Source organism: Coregonus clupeaformis, chromosome 5 (genome assembly GCF_020615455.1).
Source record: "Coregonus clupeaformis isolate EN_2021a chromosome 5, ASM2061545v1, whole genome shotgun sequence".
Classification (NCBI taxonomy): domain Eukaryota; kingdom Metazoa; phylum Chordata; class Actinopteri; order Salmoniformes; family Salmonidae; genus Coregonus; species Coregonus clupeaformis.
The window spans coordinates 44,209,414-44,231,267 of record NC_059196.1 but is presented as its reverse complement, the minus strand read 5'-3'; the positions used below and the strand labels follow the sequence as shown (position 1 = coordinate 44,231,267).

General features: G+C 47.6%; 1 protein-coding gene across 1 annotated transcript in view; it reads right to left on the bottom strand.

The window, feature by feature from the left end:
- tenm4 (teneurin transmembrane protein 4) overlaps positions 1-21,854 on the bottom strand; it is a 586,910-nt gene that overhangs the window by 49,880 nt on the left and 515,176 nt on the right. Inside the window, exons 27-28 of the mRNA XM_041876707.2 lie at positions 17,688-17,860; positions 4,430-4,665 (exon numbers count right to left, since the gene is read on the bottom strand). Coding sequence (XP_041732641.2) covers positions 4,430-4,665; positions 17,688-17,860 — 409 coding nt within the window. The remainder of the gene's footprint in view (positions 1-4,429; positions 4,666-17,687; positions 17,861-21,854) is intronic.

Genomic DNA, 21,854 nt, shown 5'->3' with positions numbered 1-21,854 from the left:
GGTGACTATGGTCCCAGCTGCCTTGAGATCATTGACAAGATCCTCCCGTGTAGTTCTGGGCTGATTCCTCACCGTTCTCATGATCATTGCAACTCCACAAGGTGAGAACTTGCATGGAGCCCCAGGCCGAGGGAGATTGACAGTTCTTTTGTGTTTCTTCCATTTGCGAATAATCGCACCAACTGTTGTCACCTTCTCACCAAGCTGCTTGGCGATGGTCTTGTAGCCCATTCCAGCCTTGTGTAGGTCTACAATCTTGTCCCTGACATCCTTGGAGAGCTCTTTGGTCTTGGCCATGGTGGAGAGTTTGGAATCTGATTGATTGATTGCTTCTGTGGACAGGTGTCTTTTATACAGGTAACAAACTGAGATTAGGAGCACTCCCTTTAAGAGTGTGCTCCTAATCTCAGCTCATTACTTGTATAAAAGACACCTGGGAGCCAGAAATCTTTCTGATTGAGAGGGGGTCAAATACTTATTTCTCTCATTAAAATACAAATCAATTTATAACATTTTTTACATGCGTTTTTCTGGATTTTTTTGTTTTTATTCTGTCTCTCACTGTTCAAATAAACCTACCATTAAAATTCTAGACTGATCATTTCTTTGTCAGTGGGCAAACGTACAAAATCAGCAGGGGATCAAATACTTTTTTCCCCTCACTGTACATTAGAACCATTCACTTCTAAATAGCCACCAGGTCCATTAAATGAACAGCCAATGACAGACAAAGTGGCACCTTCCCATTAGCAGTGTCGAGTAGCGTTGCATCCCACACACACACACACACACACACACACACACACACACACACACACACACACACACACACTAATATCATTTTGTTACATTTATTTCCATCTAATTCCTATTGGACCCCACCGCCATTTCTCTCCTGTTCTATTGGTTTTCATATCAACTTTCTTTCATTGTCCAGAAGCCAAATGGCCAATCCTCATCATATTAGCAACCCAGCCTAGTTGTTGCACCTTTAGATTCCCCCTCGTTATAAGTGTGGGCGTGTCTCCTGAGCACACTGTGGATCATGTTGCTGTCACTGTAAAGGTCTGCATAAAAGTCCATAGTCATCCTCCTCATCTCCGCTGGATCCGACATCAGAGACACTGAAGGACGCCGTAGATGGAACATCTGCTTCTGCTGAGCCGACTTCCTCTCCATGTTGAAGAACGCACTCGGAGCATCCATGTCCTTCAGGGTAGCCATCCGTGCTCTAAAAAGCACACCCTTTACCCGATCCCCGGCTGTGTCCGCTTAAGCCGCAACTCCCTCTCTGACCCTAAATCCTGCTGCCCAATAAGGCTATCCTCAATGCCTCTAATATCCTGCTCATGATCAGATTTCTGATCCCTATTTCTACCTGAACCACTAACACCCGCCCCTTTCTCCACCTCTGAGGTAGATATGACTTTAAGATCTAGGCCTGATGAGAACAGAACTGCTACTCCTGTACTTATATTAGACCCATAACTAAGGAAGTACTGCCCCTCCCACTCCATGCCCCCCCACACCACCTCATTACCACGCTGGGTCTCCTGTAAGAACACCACATGTAAAGGTTTATGCCTACTACACTCATACACTACTGTTGCTGTCTCTTCCCCCACTCTTAAAACCTCCATAAAAAGGAAAGCAGAGGAAACAGAGAAATCACCCTGTGATCAGACCCATCATGATCAGACCCACCATGATCAGACCCACCATGATCAGACCCACCATGATCAGACCCACCATGATCAGACCCATCATGATCAGACCCATCATGATCAGACCCATCATGATCAGACCCACCATGATCAGACCCACCATGATCAGACCCACCATGATCAGACCCACCATGATCAGACCCACCATGATCAGACCCACCATGATCAGACCCATCATGATCAGACCCATTGATCAGACCCACCATGATCAGACCCACCATGATCAGACCCACCATGATCAGACCCACCATGATCAGACCCACCATGATCAGACCCACCATGATCAGACCCACCATGATCAGACCCACCATGATCAGACCCATCATGATCAGACCCATTGATCAGACCCACCATGATCAGACCCACCATGATCAGACCCACCATGATCAGACCCACCATGATCAGACCCACCATGATCAGACCCACCATGATCAGACCCACCATGATCAGACCCATCATGATCAGACCCACCATGATCCATCATGATCAGACCCACCATGATCAGACCCATCATGATCAGACCCACCATGATCCATCATGATCAGACCCACCATGATCAGACCCATCATGATCAGACCCATTTGGGTGGGACATCAGACAGCTAGTCATTGATGGGACATCAGACAGCTAGTCATTGATGGGATATCAGACAGCTAGTCATTGATGGGACATCAGACAGCTAGTCATTGATGGGATATCATACAGATAGTCATTGATGGGACATCAGACAGCTAGTCATTGATGGGATATCAGACAGCTAGTCATTGATGGGACATCAGACAGCTAGTCATTGATGGGACATCATACAGATAGTCATTGATGGGACATCAGACAGCTAGTCATTGATGGGACATCAGACAGCTAGTCATTGAGTCATTCTCTTCCTCCATCCTCACTGAGCAGCTCCACGGAATCCGGAGTCGTCGTCCCTCCCCAATATCACCCTGCGTGTCTGTAATTACACTGGGCACATCACCCACAGCACCCTCTCACCACCCACAGCACCCTCTCACCACCCACAGCACCCTCTCAACACCCACAGCACCCTCTCACCACCCACAGCACACTCTCACCACCCACAGCACCCTCCTACCACCCACAGCACCCTCTCACCACCCACAGCACCCTCACACCAACCACAGCACCCTCTCACCACCCACAGCACCCTCTCACCACCCACAGCACCCTCTCAACACCCACAGCACCCTCTCATCACCCACAGCACCCTCTCACCACCCACAGCACCCTCTCACCACCCACAGCACCCTCTCACCACCCACAGCACCCTCTCACCACCCACAGCACCCTCACACCAACCACAGCACCCTCTCAACACCCACAGCACCCTCTCATCACCCACAGCACCCTCTCACCACCCACAGCACCCTCTCACCACCCACAGCACCCTCTCACCACCCACAGCACCCTCTCACCACCCACAGCACCCTCACACCAACCACAGCACCCTCTCACCACCCACAGCACCCTCTCACCACCCACAGCACCCTCTCAACACCCACAGCACCCTCTCATCACCCACAGCACCCTCTCACCACCCACAGCACCCTCTCAACACCCACAGCACCCTCTCACCACCCACAGCACCCTCTAAACACCCACAGCACCCTCTCACCACCCACAGCACCCTCTCACCACCCACAGCACCCTCTCACCACCCACAGCACCCTCTCAACACCCACAGCACCCTCTAAACACCCACAGCACCCTCTCACCACCCACAGCACCCTCTCACCACCCACAGCACCCTCACACCAACCACAACACCCTCACACCAACCACAGCACCCTCACACCAACCACAGCACCCTCACACCAACCACAGCACCCTCTCACCACCCACAGCACCCTCTCAACACCCACAGCACCCTCACACCAACCACAGCACCCTCTCACCACGCACAGCACCCTCTCACCACCCACAGCACCCTCACACCAACCACAGCACCCTCACACCACCCACAGCACCCTCACACCAACCCCAGCACCCTCACACCACCAACTGAGAGAGAGGGGAGAGAAAGAGAGAAAGAGAGTGAGAGAGAGTGAGTGAGTGAGTGAGTGAGTGAGTGAGTGTGTGAGTGAGTGAGTGAGGAGGAGAGGAGAGAAAGACAGAGAGAGAAAGAGAGACAGAGAGAGAGAGAGAGAGACAGAGAGAGAAAGAGAGAGAGAGAGACAGAGAGAGAAAGAGAGACAGAGAGAGAGAGAGAGAGACAGAGAGAGAAAGAGAGAGAGAGAGACAGAGAGAGAGACAGAGAGAGAGTGAGATAGAGAGGGGGAGAGGGAGAGGGAGAGGTTGATACAGTCCAGAAGAGATGAGTCAAGGTCCCTCAGGTCAACTGTGAATCCATCACACCGCAGCCATGCTCCGTTGACCCCCAGAGGTCAGAGGTCAGACACATACAAGAGACCTACACACACTGCAGGCTGATGTCAATTTAGAGAGCTGAGCATTTCACTGTACTGTTCACAACTGCTATATCCTGTGCACGTGACAAATAAATGTTGATTTGCTCCGTTGACCCCTAGATACAGCCCTGGTTTACACACATGACTCCCACACCCAGGAAACCTGTGGTTTCATTTCTCATCTCAGAGATACCAATATAGGCAATGAAGACTGCAGGGAACACATGCCGTATTATCGAACAAGAACCTTTAAGTATGTATCTCTAAACACATCCTTACCCTGAGTCGTCGTCCGTACACGGTGACCTGTCCTCTGGCCTGCTCCTTACGCTGCCTCCACTCTACCAGGTTGAGCCCGTTGTCGATGGCCAGGGTAACATTCCTCTTGCTGACCGTGGGGTTGACCGTCCCGGCCAGCAGGTGGGGCTCCGTGTGCAGGGACACCTCCATACCGTTGGCCAGCACCAGACGCAGAGATCCATCCAGACCTATGTAGTAACTGTTCCTCACTTGGTCTGTAGAGAAGAGAGAGGACAGAGGAGAGAGGACATAGGAGAGAGGACAGAGGAGAGAAGACAGAGGAGAAGACAGAGGAGAGAGGACATAGGAGAGAGGACAGAGGACAGAAGACAGAGGACAGAAGACAGAGGAGAAGACAGAGGAGAGAGGACATAGGAGAGAGGACAGAGGACAGAAGACGGAGGAGAAGACAGAGGAGAGAGGACATAAGAGAGAGGACAGAGGACAGAAGACAGAGGAGAGGACAGAGGAGAGAGGAGAGAGGACAGAGGACAGAGGACAGAGGACAGAGGAGAGAGGACAGGTTTCAATTCAGTGGCTAGCTTTGCACTTGGCTAGCTAACAGTAGCTGCTAGGGGTAAGTTATAACCTACAATTGTGTTTTGTTTTTACATACTGGTAGCCAGAGTCGTTCAGGGAATTCGGGACATGGGTGACTAGTTAACGTTAGCTTGGCTCTCTCTGTGTGTTCGTGCTGTGAAAGGAGGGGTTTCTTCGTTGGCAGAAAGCAATGGCTAGCTAGTATGCTAACTATTCTAGCTAACTAACTGGCTGAATAAGTTGACGACGGACTCGCTCAAGCTGTCGGGACTAACCCACAACGTTAGACACGGACACGAACGATCTGCTTGGCGTGTTGACACACTGGTGGTTTGTTGTGGCCGAGTATTGGTGCTAAACCGTGTTGTTGGAGTCCGGCATGCTAGCTGGCTGTGGCGTCTTATGACTAGGTGCCCTGGACAAGGCACTGCTTTTAATTGAAATGCATTCAGTGTACAAAGCTGTCATCAAGGCAAAGGGTGGCTATTTGACGAATCTTAAATATACAATATATTTTCATTTGTTTAACCTTTTTTGGTCAATACATGATCCCATATGTGTTATTTAATAGTTTTGATGTCTTCACTATTATTCTACAATGTATAAAAACCCTGGAATGAGTAGGTGTGTTCAAACCTTTGACTGGTACTGTATGTATGAGGCCCAAATTGCACCCTTATTTGTTAGGCCTACTGCTGCTAGGTAGCTCTCTCTGCTCTCTCCCTCCCCTCTGTCTGTCCTTGATTGCAGGAGTGAAGTCTGGTGTGCGGGAGTCAGGGTTCCAGCTGCAGCTCATTCACCATAATCACCTCAGCCTTTAAGACCCGGTCAAACTTACCACTCATCGTCAGATCATAGTCAAGACGACCATGTTAGTCTCGCTGCCGACTCAACCTGGTTATTTTTGCTCTTTGTGTTTTTGGTCTGTTCTATTTACTTTTTCTCCTGTGCCACAGATATTTGGAACCTGACTCCTGCCTCCGCTTCACTCCTGCCACCACCATCCTGCTCTCCAATACCGGACCTCTCTTTTGGACTCATCACGGACACTAGGACATTACGGTACCACACCTGCCCTGATCTGGATCTGTTACCCTCCCTGTAACCTGGACTTGCTCTTCCCATATATTTGGAAACCTGGACTTTGAACATTGTAAATAAACCTGTTAAAACTTCTATGGCTTCGTGTACTTGTCTGCATTTGGGTTCTTATCCAGTTAAATCATAACAGTATGATCTGACCAACATGAACCCAGCAGACAGTAGCTCGGATACCACCCCAGAGTGCACTGAAATTTGGACTGCCATAGCCAATCAGGGCATTTTACTTGGCCAACATGATACCCTGTTTAAGACGATTGCTGAGGACAGTCAGGTGCTGCTTAATCAGGTTCAATTACTCACCAATCAAGTGTCTGCCCTTACTACCCCTTCAGCCCAGATCAGAGAGCCTTTTGTTCCTGCTCCAGAGCGCTATGACGGGAACATGGGAACCTGTGGCGATTTTTTGACTCAATGCTCGTTAGTGTTTGAACAACAGCCCCTCACCTACGCCTCAGAAAGAGCCCGTATTGCCTACCTTATTAACTCTACTAGCGGTTCCGCTCGTGCCTGGGGATCCGCGGTATGGGAGAGTCAGTCGGACATTTGCAACGCTTTACGTTGCCTTCACCACGGAGATGAGGAAGGTTTTTGACCACCCCGTACGAGGCAAGGAGGCTGCGAAACGGTTGTTCTCTCTTCGACAGGGGGCTCGTAGTGTGGCGGAGATGGCAGTGGAGTTTCGGACTTTAGCAGCAGTGAGTGGTTGGAATGACGAGGCATTACAAGGAGTGTTCATCAATGCTTTGTCTGAGACTTTAAAAGATGAATTGGTGTCATATGATGAATCGGCTACGCTGGATAATCTTATTTCACTCACTATCAGGTTGGATAATCGGATTCGGGAGCGCCGCCGGGAGAGGAGTGTTAGTTCCAAGCAACCTGTCTGTCATCAACAAACTCCTCCCTGCATCTTCCCTACGGAGAAAGCCGTGCCTTCCCGAGTCGATACGAGGAGCACTGAACCCGAAGCCATGGAGGTGGGTCGTGCACGGTTGTCCTCAGAGGAGCGTGCACGTCGTATTCAGGCTCGGGTCTGCCTGTATTGTGGAGAAGCTGGTCATTTCGTTCCTTCCTGCCCAGTTCGTCCGGGGAAAAGGGGCCGGCTCATCATTAATGGGAGAAGTTTTGGTGAGCCGAGCAGCGGATTCTTCCTCTTCTCCCCGCATTCTGCTCCAGGCATCCCTCCAGTGGCAGTCCCAGAATTTCTCTGTTAGTGCGCTGATTGACTCTGGTGCCGACGAAAGCTTTTTGGATAGAGAGTGGGCTCAACAAATGGATTTGGAGACTGTTCCTATGGACTGTCCGCTGCAGGCTAAGGGTCTAAATGGACAATTGTTGACCCGTATTACCCATCAAACTGTTCCTGTTTGTCTTAGAGTGTCGGGAAATCATCAGGAGAACATTCAATTCCATATTATCGACTGCCCACAGACACCCCTGGTCCTTGGTATCCCCTGGCTCATAAGACACAATCCACACATTGATTGGGTGACAGGTAACATTGTTTCATGGAGCACATTTTGTCATGTGAATTGTTTGTGTTCTGCTCAGACTCCTGCCAGTACTGTGCCTCAACCTCCACTGGAGTCCATGGATCTCTCTGCTGTCCCTGACGCGTATCATGACCTGGCATCCGTTTTCTGCAAACACAGAGCTACTTCTCTTCCTCCTCACCGGCCTTACAACTGCGCCATTGACCTCCAGCCAGGAGCCCCGCTCCCCAGCAGTCGCCTGTACAATCTCCCCGGCCGGAGACGGAGGCTATGGAGAACTACATTCGGGACTCCTTGGCGGCAGGTATTATGCGTCCTTCCTCGTCACCTGTAGGAGCGGGATTCTTTTTGTTGCTAAGAAGGATAAGACCCTCAGACCCTGTATTGATTACCGTGGTCTTAACAACATCACCATTAAGAACAAGTATTCTCTGCCTTTGATTAATTCTGCTCTTCCCCTCCTTCATGGTGCTACCATCTTTACGAAAACTGGATCTACGAAATGCGTATCACCTGGTGCGCATTCGTAAGGGTGATGAATGGAAGACTGCCTTCAACACACCCTTGGGACATTTTGAGTATCTGGTTATGCCTTTTGGGTTGTCCAATGCCCCTGCTGTTTTTCAGGCACTAGTCAATGATGTCCTTCGGGACATGTTGAATCGGTTTGTTTTTGTCTATCTGGATGATATCTTGATTTTCTCAGAGTCCTCCCAGGAACATGAACTACATGTGCGCCAGGTGTTGCAAAAGGTTGTTGGAGAACAAACTGTTTGTGAAGATGGAGAAATGTGAATTTCATGTGTCTGAGACCTCTTTTGGGTTACATCATAGCTCAGGGGGAGTTGCGGATGGACCCAGCTAAGATCTCTGCTGTCACGGACTGGCCAGCTCCCTCTACCCGCAAACAACTTCAACGATTCCTGGGGTTTGCGAACTTCTATAGGAGGTTCATCAAGGACTACAGCCGCATTGCGGCGCCACTCACCGCTCTCACCTCCATCTCACGACCGTTCGCTTGGAATGAAGGGGGCCGAATCAGCGTTCGAAGAACTGAAACATCGCTCGCCTCGGCTCCCATTCTGATGCAGCCGGACCCCGACCGCCAGTTTGTCGTGGAGGTGGATGCATCCGACACTGGGGTAGGTGCAGTGTTGTCACAACGTTCTCCTGAAGATAACAAACTGCATCCCTGTGCTTTTCTCTCAAGGAAACTTTCTCAGGCAGAGAGGAATTATGATGTTGGCAATCGTGAACTGCTCGCCGTTAAGCTGGCTCTCGAGGAGTGGCGACATTGGTTGGAGGGGGCGGAACAACCCTTCATCGTTTGGACGGATCATAAGAATCTGGCTTACCTCCAGTCAGCGAAGCAGCTCAACCCCCGTCAAGCCAGGTGGGCACTATTTTTGGGAGATTCAATTTTTCTCTGTCTTACCGTCCTGGGTCACGCAACGTCAAGCCTGACGCCCTGTCTCGTGTTCATTCGGCTGTTGATACTGGTAGTAACCCTGAACCCATTTTGCCTCCTACCTGCAGTATTGCAGTCATCACATGTGACATCGAGGGGATTGTTAGACAGGCTCAACATCATCAAGCTGACCCTGGGGAGGGGTCCTCCTAACCGGATGTTTGTCCCTGAGTCTGCTCGCTCCCAGGTACTTCAGTGGGCTCACTCGTCTCCCCTTACCTGTCACCCTGGAGTTTCGCGGACCCTTGACTTTGTGCGACATAAGTTCTGGTGGGCCACGATGGAGGCGGACACTCGAGCCTTCATTGCTGCTTGTACGGTATGTGCACGAAGTAAGAACTCCACCCAGGCCAGCGCTGGTCATCTACGACCTCTACCTATACCCAGCCGGCCCTGGTCGCATATCGCTATGGATTTTGTCACTGGACTTCCCCCCTCGTCTGGTAAGACTGTCATTCTTACGGTGATTGATCGTTTTTCTAAGTTCGCTCATTTTTGGCCCTACCTAAACTGCCTACTGCCAGAGAGACGGCTGATATTTTGGTTGAACATGTGTTCCGCTCTCATGGTCTACCCACGGATATTGTCTCTGACAGGGGTCCCCAGTTTGTCTCCCAGGTGTGGAAAGCTTTCTGTAAAGCTTTGGGCATTACATCCAGCCTGTCCTCTGGATATCACCCCCAGACCAACGGGCAAGCCGAGAGAGCGAACCAGGAGATGGAGACCGCTCTTCGCTGTGTCACTGGGTCTAACCCCTGGGTCATGGAGCTCCATGCTCCCCTGGGTGGAATATGCTCATAACACCTTGACTAACGCTTCCTCTGGTTTGTCTCCTTTTCTGTGTGCTCTGGGTTATCAACCTCCCCTGTTCCCTTCCCAAGAGAGGGAACTGGCGGTACCCTCGGTGCAGTCCCACATGCGCCGCTGCTTCAAGGTCTGGAGGAAGGCCAGGGTAGCTCTGTCCCGAGCTTCGGCGTACATGCAGAGGCAAGCCAACCGTCACCGGTCCCAGGCTCCCGGTTACTCTCCTGGTCAAGAGGTATGGCTGAAGTCACGGGACCTTCCATTGAAGGTGGAGTCTAAGAAGATGGCGCCTCGTTTTATAGGACCGTTCAAGATACTGTCTATTGTTAACCCCTGCGCGGTTAAGCTACAGCTTCCTGCCTCCCTACGGGTTCATTCCACCTTTCATGTTTCCCAGATTAAGCCTGTGTCGGTTAGCCCTCTGTGCCCGCCCTCTCGTCCCCCTCCTCCGCCCAGGATCGTGGGTGGGGGTCCGGTCTACACTGTCCGGCGACTTCTGGATGTTCGCCGCCGAGGTCGTGGTTTCCAGTACCTGGTGGATTGGGAGGGTTATGGTCCCGAGGAACGTTCCTGGGTGCCCAGGAGCTTCATTGTGGATCCTGCTCTGGTCCGAGAGTTTCATAGGTTACATCCCGATAAGCCCCGTCGGCCGCCAGGTGGCGTCCGTAGAGGGGGGGGTACTGTTAGGCCTACTGCTGCTAGGTAGCTCTCTCTGCTCTCTCCCTCCCCTCTGTCTGTCCTTGATTGCAGGAGTGAAGTCTGGTGTGCGGGAGTCAGGGTTCCAGCTGCAGCTCATTCACCATAATCACCTCAGCCTTTAAGACCCGGTCAAACTTACCACTCATCGTCAGATCATAGTCAAGACGACCATGTTAGTCTCGCTGCCGACTCAACCTGGTTATTTTTGCTCTTTGTGTTTTTGGTCTGTTCTATTTACTTTTTCTCCTGTGCCACAGATATTTGGAACCTGACTCCTGCCTCCGCTTCACTCCTGCCACCACCATCCTGCTCTCCAATACCGGACCTCTCTTTTGGACTCATCACGGACACTAGGACATTACGGTACCACACCTGCCCTGATCTGGATCTGTTACCCTCCCTGTAACCTGGACTTGCTCTTCCCATATATTTGGAAACCTGGACTTTGAACATTGTAAATAAACCTGTTAAAACTTCTATGGCTTCGTGTACTTGTCTGCATTTGGGTTCTTATCCAGTTAAATCATAACATTATTCCCTGTTTAGTGCACAAACTTTGACCAGAGCCCTATGGGACTATATAGGGCATAAGGAGCTGTTTAGGACACAGCCTATAAGAGAAGCTCTGAGGAAGTATTACTCTCTGGTCTTGTCTGGTCTGGTCTCACTCACACACACCCCTCTGCCAGCTAGGCTGCAGGAAGTTAAGGTACTGCGGAATAAGTGCTTCACGGCATCACTCTAATGCATGCTGAAATATTCCCGTTGGAGGAATCAGGAATCCGCCCGTAAGAAGGAATGTTGAACACTGGCTTTGGTAATCCAATCAAAAACACAGCTAAACAGCTGAGTTCTGAGCTCCCCCTCCCACGCCAGCCAGCCAGCCAGCCAGCCAGCCAGGGAGATTTAATCGAACATAATACAAGACAAAACATTTCCTCCTTTTTATTCACACTCATCTTGTTAGCTGTCTACTCTGTTCTAGGGAGGCTGGGTGAAACCAGTTGAGGGCTCAGAATAACACGTGATCACACACATCTCCATAAGCACAACACATGCAATAAATAGATGACTGAAAATGCAACAAAGTCAGCACTGTGTGTGTGATTACCCTGTTTTAAATTTCAAAGCGGACAATAGTGAATTCATTAAGACTACAGCGGCTGGCTCTGTGCCTCTCCTCCTGTCTCCTCTCTCAGAAGATGTCCAGCACAAGGTCATCTCAACAAAGCGGTCGCTGACCAGTCCACAACAGATAGTAGAGATGTGCGGAGAGGAGAGGTCAACAACAGATAGTAGAGATGTGAGGAGAGGTCAACAACAGATAGTAGAGATGTGAGGAGAGGTCAACAACAGATAGTAGAGATGTGAGGAGAGGAGAGGTCAACAACAGATAGTAGAGATGTGAGGAGAGGAGAGGTCAACAACAGATAGTAGAGATGTGAGGAGAGGAGAGGTCAACAACAGATAGTAGAGATGTGAGGAGAGGAGAGATCAACAACAGATAGTAGAGATGTGAGGAGAGGTCAACAACAGATAGTAGAGATGTGAGGAGAGGTCAACAACAGATAGTAGAGATGTGAGGAGAGGAGAGGTCAACAACAGATAGTAGAGATGTGAGGAGAGGAGAGGTCAACAACAGATAGTAGAGATGTGAGGAGAGGTCAACAACAGATAGTAGAGATGTGAGGAGAGGAGAGGAGAGGTCAACAACAGATAGTAGAGATGTGAGGAGAGGAGAGGTCAACAACAGATAGTAGAGATGTGAGGAGAGGAGAGGTCAACAACAGATAGTAGAGATGTTAGGAGAGGTCAACAACAGATAGTAGAGATGTGAGGAGAGGAGAGGTCAACAACAGATAGTAGAGATGTGAGGAGAGGAGAGGTCAACAACAGATAGTAGAGATGTGAGGAGAGGTCAACAACAGATAGTAGAGATGTGAGGAGAGGAGAGGTCAACAACAGATAGTAGAGATGTGAGGAGAGGAGAGATCAACAACAGATAGTAGAGATGTGAGGAGAGGAGAGATCAACAACAGATAGTAGAGATGTGAGGAGAGGAGAGATCAACAACAGATAGTAGAGATGTGAGGAGAGGAGAGGTCAACAACAGATAGTAGAGATGTGAGGAGAGGAGAGGAGAGGTCAACAACAGATAGTAGAGATGTGAGGAGAGGAGAGGTCAACAACAGATAGTAGAGATGTTAGGAGAGGAGAGGTCAACAACAGATAGTAGAGATGTGAGGAGAGGAGAGGAGAGTCCACAACAGATAGTAGAGATGTGAGGAGAGGTCAACAACAGATAGTAGAGATGTGAGGAGAGGAGAGGTCAACAACAGATAGTAGAGATGTGAGGAGAGGAGAGGTCAACAACAGATAGTAGAGATGTGAGGAGAGGAGAGGTCAACAACAGATAGTAGAGATGTGAGGAGAGGAGAGGTCAACAACAGATAGTAGAGATGTGAGGAGAGGAGAGATCAACAACAGATAGTAGAGATGTGAGGAGAGGTCAACAACAGATAGTAGAGATGTGAGGAGAGGAGAGGTCAACAACAGATAGTAGAGATGTGAGGAGAGGAGAGGAGAGGTCAACAACAGATAGTAGAGATGTGAGGAGAGGAGAGGTCAACAACAGATAATAATAAAAATAATATGCCATTTAGCAGACACTTTTATCCAAAGCGACTTACAGTCATGCGTGCATAATTTATTTTTGTGTATGGGTAGTCCCGGGGATCGAACCCACTACCTTGGCGTTACAAGCGCCGTGCTCTACCAGCTGAGCTACAGAGGACTACAGATAGTAGAGATGTGAGGAGAGGAGAGATCAACAACAGATAGTAGAGATGTGAGGAGAGGAGAGATCAACAACAGATAGTAGAGATGTGAGGAGAGGAGAGGTCAACAACAGATAGTAGAGATGTGAGGAGAGGTCAACAACAGATAGTAGAGATGTGAGGAGAGGTCAACAACAGATAGTAGAGATGTGAGGAGAGGTCAACAACAGATAGTAGAGATGTGAGGAGAGGAGAGGTCAACAACAGATAGTAGAGATGTGAGGAGAGGTCAACAACAGATAGTAGAGATGTGAGGAGAGGAGAGGTCAACAACAGATAGTAGAGATGTGAGGAGAGGAGAGGTCAACAACAGATAGTAGAGATGTGAGGAGAGGAGAGGTCAACAACAGATAGTAGAGATGTGAGGAGAGGAGAGATCAACAACAGATAGTAGAGATGTGAGGAGAGGAGAGGTCAACAACAGATAGTAGAGATGTGAGGAGAGGAGAGGTCAACAACAGATAGTAGAGATGTGAGGAGAGGAGAGGTCAACAACAGATAGTAGAGATGTGAGGAGAGGAGAGGTCAACAACAGATAGTAGAGATGTGAGGAGAGGAGAGGAGAGGTCAACAACAGATAGTAGAGATGTGAGGAGAGGAGAGGTCAACAACAGATAATAATACAAATAATATGCCATTTAGCAGACACTTTTATCCAAAGCGACTTACAGTCATGCGTGCATAATTTATTTTTGTGTATGGGTAGTCCCGGGGATCGAACCCACTACCTTGGCGTTACAAGCGCCGTGCTCTACCAGCTGAGCTACAGAGGACTACAGATAGTAGAGATGTGAGGAGAGATCAACAACAGATAGTAGAGATGTGAGGAGAGGTCAACAACAGATAGTAGAGATGTGAGGAGAGGTCAACAACATATAGTAGAGATGTGAGAAGAGGAGAGGTCAACAACATATAGTAGAGATGTGAGAAGAGGAGAGGTCAACAACAGATAGTAGAGATGTGAGGAGAGGTCAACAACAGATAGTAGAGATGTGAGGAGAGGAGAGGTCAACAACAGATAGTAGAGATGTGAGGAGAGGTCAACAACAGATAGTAGAGATGTGAGGAGAGGAGAGATCAACAACAGATAGTAGAGATGTGAGGAGAGGAGAGGTCAACAACAGATAGTAGAGATGTGAGGAGAGGTCAACAACAGATAGTAGAGATGTGAGGAGAGGAGAGATCAACAACAGATAGTAGAGATGTGAGGAGAGGAGAGGTCAACAACAGATAGTAGAGATGTGAGGAGAGGTCAACAACAGATAGTAGAGATGTGAGGAGAGGAGAGGTCAACAACAGATAGTAGAGATGTGAGGAGAGGAGAGATCAACAACAGATAGTAGAGATGTGAGGAGAGGAGAGATCAACAACAGATAGTAGAGATGTGAGGAGAGGTCAACAACAGATAGTAGAGATGTGAGGAGAGGAGAGATCAACAACAGATAGTAGAGATGTGAGGAGAGGAGAGGTCAACAACAGATAGTAGAGATGTGAGGAGAGGAGAGATCAACAACAGATAGTAGAGATGTGAGGAGAGGAGAGGTCAACAACAGATAGTAGAGATGTGAGGAGAGGAGAGATCAACAACAGATAGTAGAGATGTGAGGAGAGGAGAGATCAACAACAGATAGTAGAGATGTGAGGAGAGGAGAGGTCAACAACAGATAGTAGAGATGTGAGGAGAGGAGAGGTCAACAACAGATAGTAGAGATGTGAGGAGAGGAGAGATCAACAACAGATAGTAGAGATGTGAGGAGAGGTCAACAACAGATAGTAGAGATGTGAGGAGAGGAGAGGTCAACAACAGATAGTAGAGATGTGAGGAGAGGAGAGGTCAACAACAGATAGTAGAGATGTGCGGAGAGGAGAGGTCAACAACAGATAGTAGAGATGTGAGGAGAGGAGAGGTCAACAACAGATAGTAGAGATGTGAGGAGAGGTCAACAACAGATAGTAGAGATGTGAGGAGAGGAGGTCCTCTGTAGCTCAGCTGGTAGAGCACGGCGCTTGTAACGCCAAGGTAGTGGGTTCGATCCCCGGGACCACCCAAAAAATACACCAAAAAAATGTATGCACGCATGACTGTAAGTCGCTTTGGATAAAAGCGTCTGCTAAATGGCATATTATATTATTATTATATTATAGGAGAGGTCAACAACATATAGTAGAGATGTGAGGAGAGGAGAGGTCAACAACAGATAGTAGAGATGTTAGGAGAGGTCAACAACAGATAGTAGAGATGTGCGGAGAGGAGAGGTCAACAACAGATAGTAGAGATGTGAGGAGAGGAGAGGTCAACAACAGATAGTAGAGATGTGAGGAGAGGAGAGGTCAACAACAGATAGTAGAGATGTGAGGAGAGGAGAGGTCAACAACATATAGTAGAGATGTGAGGAGAGGAGAGGTCAACAACAGATAGTAGAGATGTGAGGAGAGGTCAACAACAGATAGTAGAGATGTGAGGAGAGGAGAGGTCAACAACAGATAGTAGAGATGTGAGGAGAGGTCAACAACAGATAGTAGAGATGTGAGGAGAGGTCAACAACATATAGTAGAGATGTGAGGAGAGGAGAGATCAACAACAGATAGTAGAGATGTGAGGAGAGGAGAGGTCAACAACAGATAGTAGAGATGTGAGGAGAGGAGAGGTCAACAACAGATAGTAGAGATGTGAGGAGAGGTCAACAACAGATAGTAGAGATGTGAGGAGAGGAGAGGTCAACAACAGATAGTAGAGATGTGAGGAGAGGTCAACAACAGATAGTAGAGATGTGAGGAGAGGTCAACAACAGATAGTAGAGATGTGAGGAGAGGAGAGGTCAACAACATATAGTAGAGATGTGAGGAGAGGAGAGGTCAACAACAGATAGTAGAGATGTGAGGAGAGGTCAACAACATATAGTAGAGATGTGAGGAGAGGAGAGGTCAACAACAGATAGTAGAGATGTGAGGAGAGGTCAACAACAGATAGTAGAGATGTGAGGAGAGGTCAACAACAGATAGTAGAGATGTGAGGAGAGGTCTGAGAGGTGTGTGGACTGGTTGTAGAGATGTGAGGAGAGGTCTGAGAGGTGTGTGGACTGGTTGTAGACCTCGCAGCGAACATGGGGTTGTCGTCCCTCCTTTTGCACAGCACTCTCTGGGACCGATGGTATCGATGTGTGTGTGTGTGTGTGTGTGTGTGTGTGTGTGTGTGTGTGTGTGTGTGTGTGTGGGAGAGTATTTTAAAATCAAATGTTAGTGGTGGAAAAATCTTTACAGTCTCTTAGAACGTGAACCGGGGCTGGAGAGTTCAAAGCTATCAATCGGTAATCAATATGCCCATTGGTCAGGCACAGAATACGGCATTAAAACGCCACAGTCTCAAACAGCACCCTATTCCCTATATATCCCTGAGTCTCAAACAGCACCCTATTCCCTATATATTCCTCCTTTTGACCATGGCCAATAGAGAATAGGGTGCTGTTTGGAACACACCAATAAACATCACAGAGTTCCTGACCTCAGCCACACCTTCTGTCCAGTTCTAACTGATTGGATTTCCTAAACACAAGCTTTCTCTTCCTGGCTGACGAAACTGTGTGGCTAAAGTTTGGAGTCGTAAAATCTATATGTGCTGCTTTCATACGTGTGAGTGGGAGGTCTGCTCAGAATAGGAGCCAAGCTGAGAGCAGGAACAACACATCTATTTATTTATCCAAGCCAGGGATGGGCAACTTTGATGAGGGTGGGGGCCACAAAAAATCAGAACTCATCAAAACGTTGCAGTTTTAAAGTAAGTTTGCTGCAATTCTACACTATTTTGTATTGAGGCGGAGAGAAGATTTTGAAATTTGGATCTAATTTCATCACTATTATACACCTGTACTGAAGACACATCATCATCACTATTATACACCTGTCCTGAAGACACATCATCATCATTATCACTATTATACACCTGTACTGAAGACACATCATCATCATCACTATTATCAACCTGTACTGAAGAAGACATCAAAGTAAAGAAATAGTACAGACTAGGCTTTAGAGTAAGCTATTTCCTACTTTCGGTCACATGGTCAGGAACAAGTCATACTGTAAACCTAGCTGTGTATAAATGACTATTCTGTTAACAAAACAAATAACCAAGAGCTATTTGACAAATGACTATCATTGAAACATGTTGATTGAGAGAAGTACAGAATAATACTCAATTTTTTTTTAAACTCTCAAAGCAAATTGTGACTGTAAAGTATTATGGCTGAGACACCCCACCCATTTACAGCTCCTTAAACAGAACAGCTACTCACCCTGCATGAGCATGTAGAAGGTTCCTGAGGCAGACAGGTTGGTGGTGATAGTGATGTCCTCCTTGCTAGAGCCCTCTGCCTGCACCCTCACAGAGTTGTCTGTGTCTGTACGGTAGCTGCTAACCCGGCCAGTAGGGTAGGTCACATTGGTCAGACGGCCATAGCTGTCATACCTGGGGACAGAAGAGACAGTAGAATAGAATAGTCCTTAGTGAGGTAACTCAGACAGGAGGACAGTAGAATAGAATAGTCATTAGTGAGGTAGGTCAGACAGGAGGACAGTAGAATAGAATAGTCCTTAGTGAGGTAGGTCGGACAGGAGGACAGTAGAATAGAATAGTCCTTAGTGAGGTAACTCAGACAGGAGGACAGTAGAATAGAATAGTCCTTAGTGAGGTAACTCAGACAGGAGGACAGTAGAATAGAATAGTCCTTAGTGAGGTAGGTCACACAGGAGGACAGTAGAATAGAATAGTCCTTAGTGAGGTAGGTCAGACAGGAGGACAGTAGAATAGTCCTTAGTGAGGTAGGTCACACAGGAGGACAGTAGAATAGAATAGTCATTAGTGAGGTAGGTCAGACAGGAGGACAGTAGAATAGAATAGTCCTTAGTGAGGTAGGTCAGACAGGAGGACAGTAGAATAGAATAGTCCTTAGTGAGGTAGGTCACACAGGAGGACAGTAGAATAGAATAGTCATTAGTGAGGTAGGTCAGACAAGAGGACAGTAGAATATAATAGTCATTAGTGAGGTAGGTCAGACAGGAGGACAGTAGAATATAATAGTCCTTAGTGAGATAGGTCAGACAGGAGGACAGTAGAATAGTCCTTAGTGAGGTAGGTCACACAGGAGGACAGTAGAATAGAATAGTCATTAGTGAGGTAGGTCAGACAGGGGGACAGTAGAATAGTCCTTAGTGAGGTAGGTCAGACAGGACAGTCGAATAGATAATGCATTAGTGAGGTAGGTCAGACAGGAGGACAGTAGAATAGAATAGTCCTTAGTGAGGTAGGTCAGACAGGAGGACAGTAGAATAGAATAGTCCTTAGTGAGGTAACTCAGACAGGAGGACAGTAGAATAGAATAGTCATTAGTGAGGTAGGTCACACAGGAGGACAGTAGAATAGTCCTTAGTGAGGTAGGTCAGACAAGACAGTCGAATAGAATAGTCCTTAGTGAGATAGGTCAGACAGGAGGACAGTAGAATAGAATAGTCCTTAGTGAGGTAGGTCAGACAGGAGGACAGTAGAATATAATAGTCCTTAGTGAGGTAGGTCAGACAGGAGGACAGTATAATAGAATAGTCCTTAGTGAGGTAGGTCAGACAGGAGGACAGTAGAATAGAATAGTCATTAGTGAGGTAGGTCAGACAAGAGGACAGTAGAATATAATAGTCATTAGTGAGGTAGGTCAGACAGGAGGACAGTAGAATATAATAGTCCTTAGTGAGATAGGTCAGACAGGAGGACAGTAGAATAGTCCTTAGTGAGGTAGGTCACACAGGAGGACAGTAGAATAGAATAGTCATTAGTGAGGTAGGTCAGACAGGGGGAGAGTAGAATAGTCCTTAGTGAGGTAGGTCAGACAGGACAGTCAAATAGATAATGCATTAGTGAGGTAGGTCAGACAGGAGGACAGTAGAATAGAATAGTCCTTAGTGAGGTAGGTCAGACAGGAGGACAGTAGAATAGAATAGTCCTTAGTGAGGTAACTCAGACAGGAGGACAGTAGAATAGAATAGTCATTAGTGAGGTAGGTCACACAGGAGGACAGTAGAATAGTCCTTAGTGAGGTAGGTCAGACAAGACAGTCGAATAGAATAGTCCTTAGTGAGATAGGTCAGACAGGAGGACAGTAGAATAGAATAGTCCTTAGTGAGGTAGGTCAGACAGGAGGACAGTAGAATATAATAGTCCTTAGTGAGGTAGGTCAGACAGGAGGACAGTAGAATAGAATAGTCCTTAGTGAGGTAGGTCAGACAGGAGGACAGTAGAATAGAATAGTCCTTAGTGAGGTAGGTCAGACAGGAGGACAATAGAATATAATAGTCCTTAGTGAGGTAGGTCAGACAGGAGGACAGTAGAATAGAATAGTCCTTAGTGAGGTAGGTCAGACAGGAGGACAGTAGAATAGAATAGTCCTTAGTGAGGTAGGTCGGACAGGAGGACAGTAGAATAGAATAGTCCTTAGTGAGGTAACTCAGACAGGAGGACAGTAGAATAGAATAGTCCTTAGTGAGGTAGGTCACACAGGAGGACAGTAGAATAGAATAGTCCTTAGTGAGGTAGGTCAGACAGGAGGACAGTAGAATAGTCCTTAGTGAGGTAGGTCACACAGGAGGACAGTAGAATAGAATAGTCATTAGTGAGGTAGGTCAGACAGGGGGACAGTAGAATAGTCCTTAGTGAGGTAGGTCAGACAGGACAGTCGAATGGATAATGCATTAGTGAGGTAGGTCAGACAGGAGGACAGTAGAATAGAATAGTCCTTAGTGAGGTAGGTCAGACAGGAGGACAGTAGAATAGAATAGTCCTTAGTGAGGTAACTCAGACAGGAGGACAGTAGAATAGAATAGTCATTAGTGAGGTAGGTCACACAGGAGGACAGTAGAATAGTCCTTAGTGAGGTAGGTCAGACAGGACAGTCGAATAGATAATGCATTAGTGAGGTAGGTCAGACAGGAGGACAGTAGAATAGTCCTTAGTGAGGTAGGTCAGACAGGAGGACAGTAGAATAGAATAGTCCTTAGTGAGATAGGTCAGACAGGAGGACAGTAGAATAGAATAGTCCTTAGTGAGGTAGGTCAGACAGGAGGACAGTAGAATATAACAGTCCTTAGTGAGGTAGGTCAGACAGGAGGACAGTAGAATAGAATAGTCCTTAGTGAGGTAGGTCAGACAGGAGGACAGTAGAATAGAATAGTCCTTAGTGAGGTAGGTCAGACAGGAGGACAGTAGAATAGAATAGTCCTTAGTGAGGTAGGTCAGACAGGAGGACAGTAGAATAGAATAGTCCTTAGTGAGGTAGGTCAGACAGGAGGACAGTAGAATATAATAGTCCTTAGTGAGGTAGGTCAGACAGGAGGACAGTAGAATAGAATAGTCCTTAGTGAGGTAGGTCAGACAGGAGGACAGTAGAATTGTCCTTAGTGAGGTAGGTCAGACAGGAGGACAGTAGAATAGAATAGTCCTTAGTGAGGTAGGTCGGACAGGAGGACAGTAGAATAGAATAGTCCTTAGTGAGGTAGGTCAGACAGGAGGACAGTAGAATAGAATATTCCTTAGTGAGGTAGGTCAGACAGGAGGACAGTAGAATATAATAGTCCTTAGTGAGGTAGGTCAGACAGGAGGACAGTAGAATATAATAGTCCTTAGTGAGGTAGGTCAGACAGGATGACAGTAGAATAGAATAGTCCTTAGTGAGGTAGGTCAGACAGGAGGACAGTAGAATAGAATAGTCCTTAGTGAGGTAGGTCAGACAGGAGGACAGTAGAATTTAATAGTCCTTAGTGAGGTAGGTCAGACAGGAGGACAGTAGAATATAATAGTCCTTAGTGAGGTAGGTCAGACAGGAGGACAGTAGAATAGAATAGTCCTTAGTGAGGTAGGTCAGACAGGAGGACAGTAGAATTGTCCTTAGTGAGGTAGGTCAGACAGGAGGACAGTAGAATATAATAGTCCTTAGTGAGGTAGGTCAGACAGGAGGACAGTAGAATTGTCCTTAGTGAGGTAGGTCAGACAGGAGGACAGTAGAATATAATAGTCCTTAGTGAGGTAGGTCAGACAGGAGGACAGTAGAATAGTCCTTAGTGAGGTAGGTCAGACAGGAGGACAGTAGAATATAATAGTCCTTAGTGAGGTAGGTTAGACAGGAGGACAGTAGAATTGTCCTTAGTGAGGTAGGTTAGACAGGAGGACAGTAGAATTGTCCTTAGTGAGGTAGGTCAGACAGGAGGACAGTAGAATAGAATAGTCCTTAGTGAGGTAGGTCAGACAGGAGGACAGTAGAATAGAATAGTCATTAGTGAGGTAGGTCAGACAGGGGGACAGTAGAATAGTCCTTAGTGAGGTAGGTCAGACAGGACAGTCGAATAGATAATGCATTAGTGAGGTAGGTCAGACAGGAGGACAGTAGAATAGAATAGTCCTTAGTGAGGTAGGTCAGACA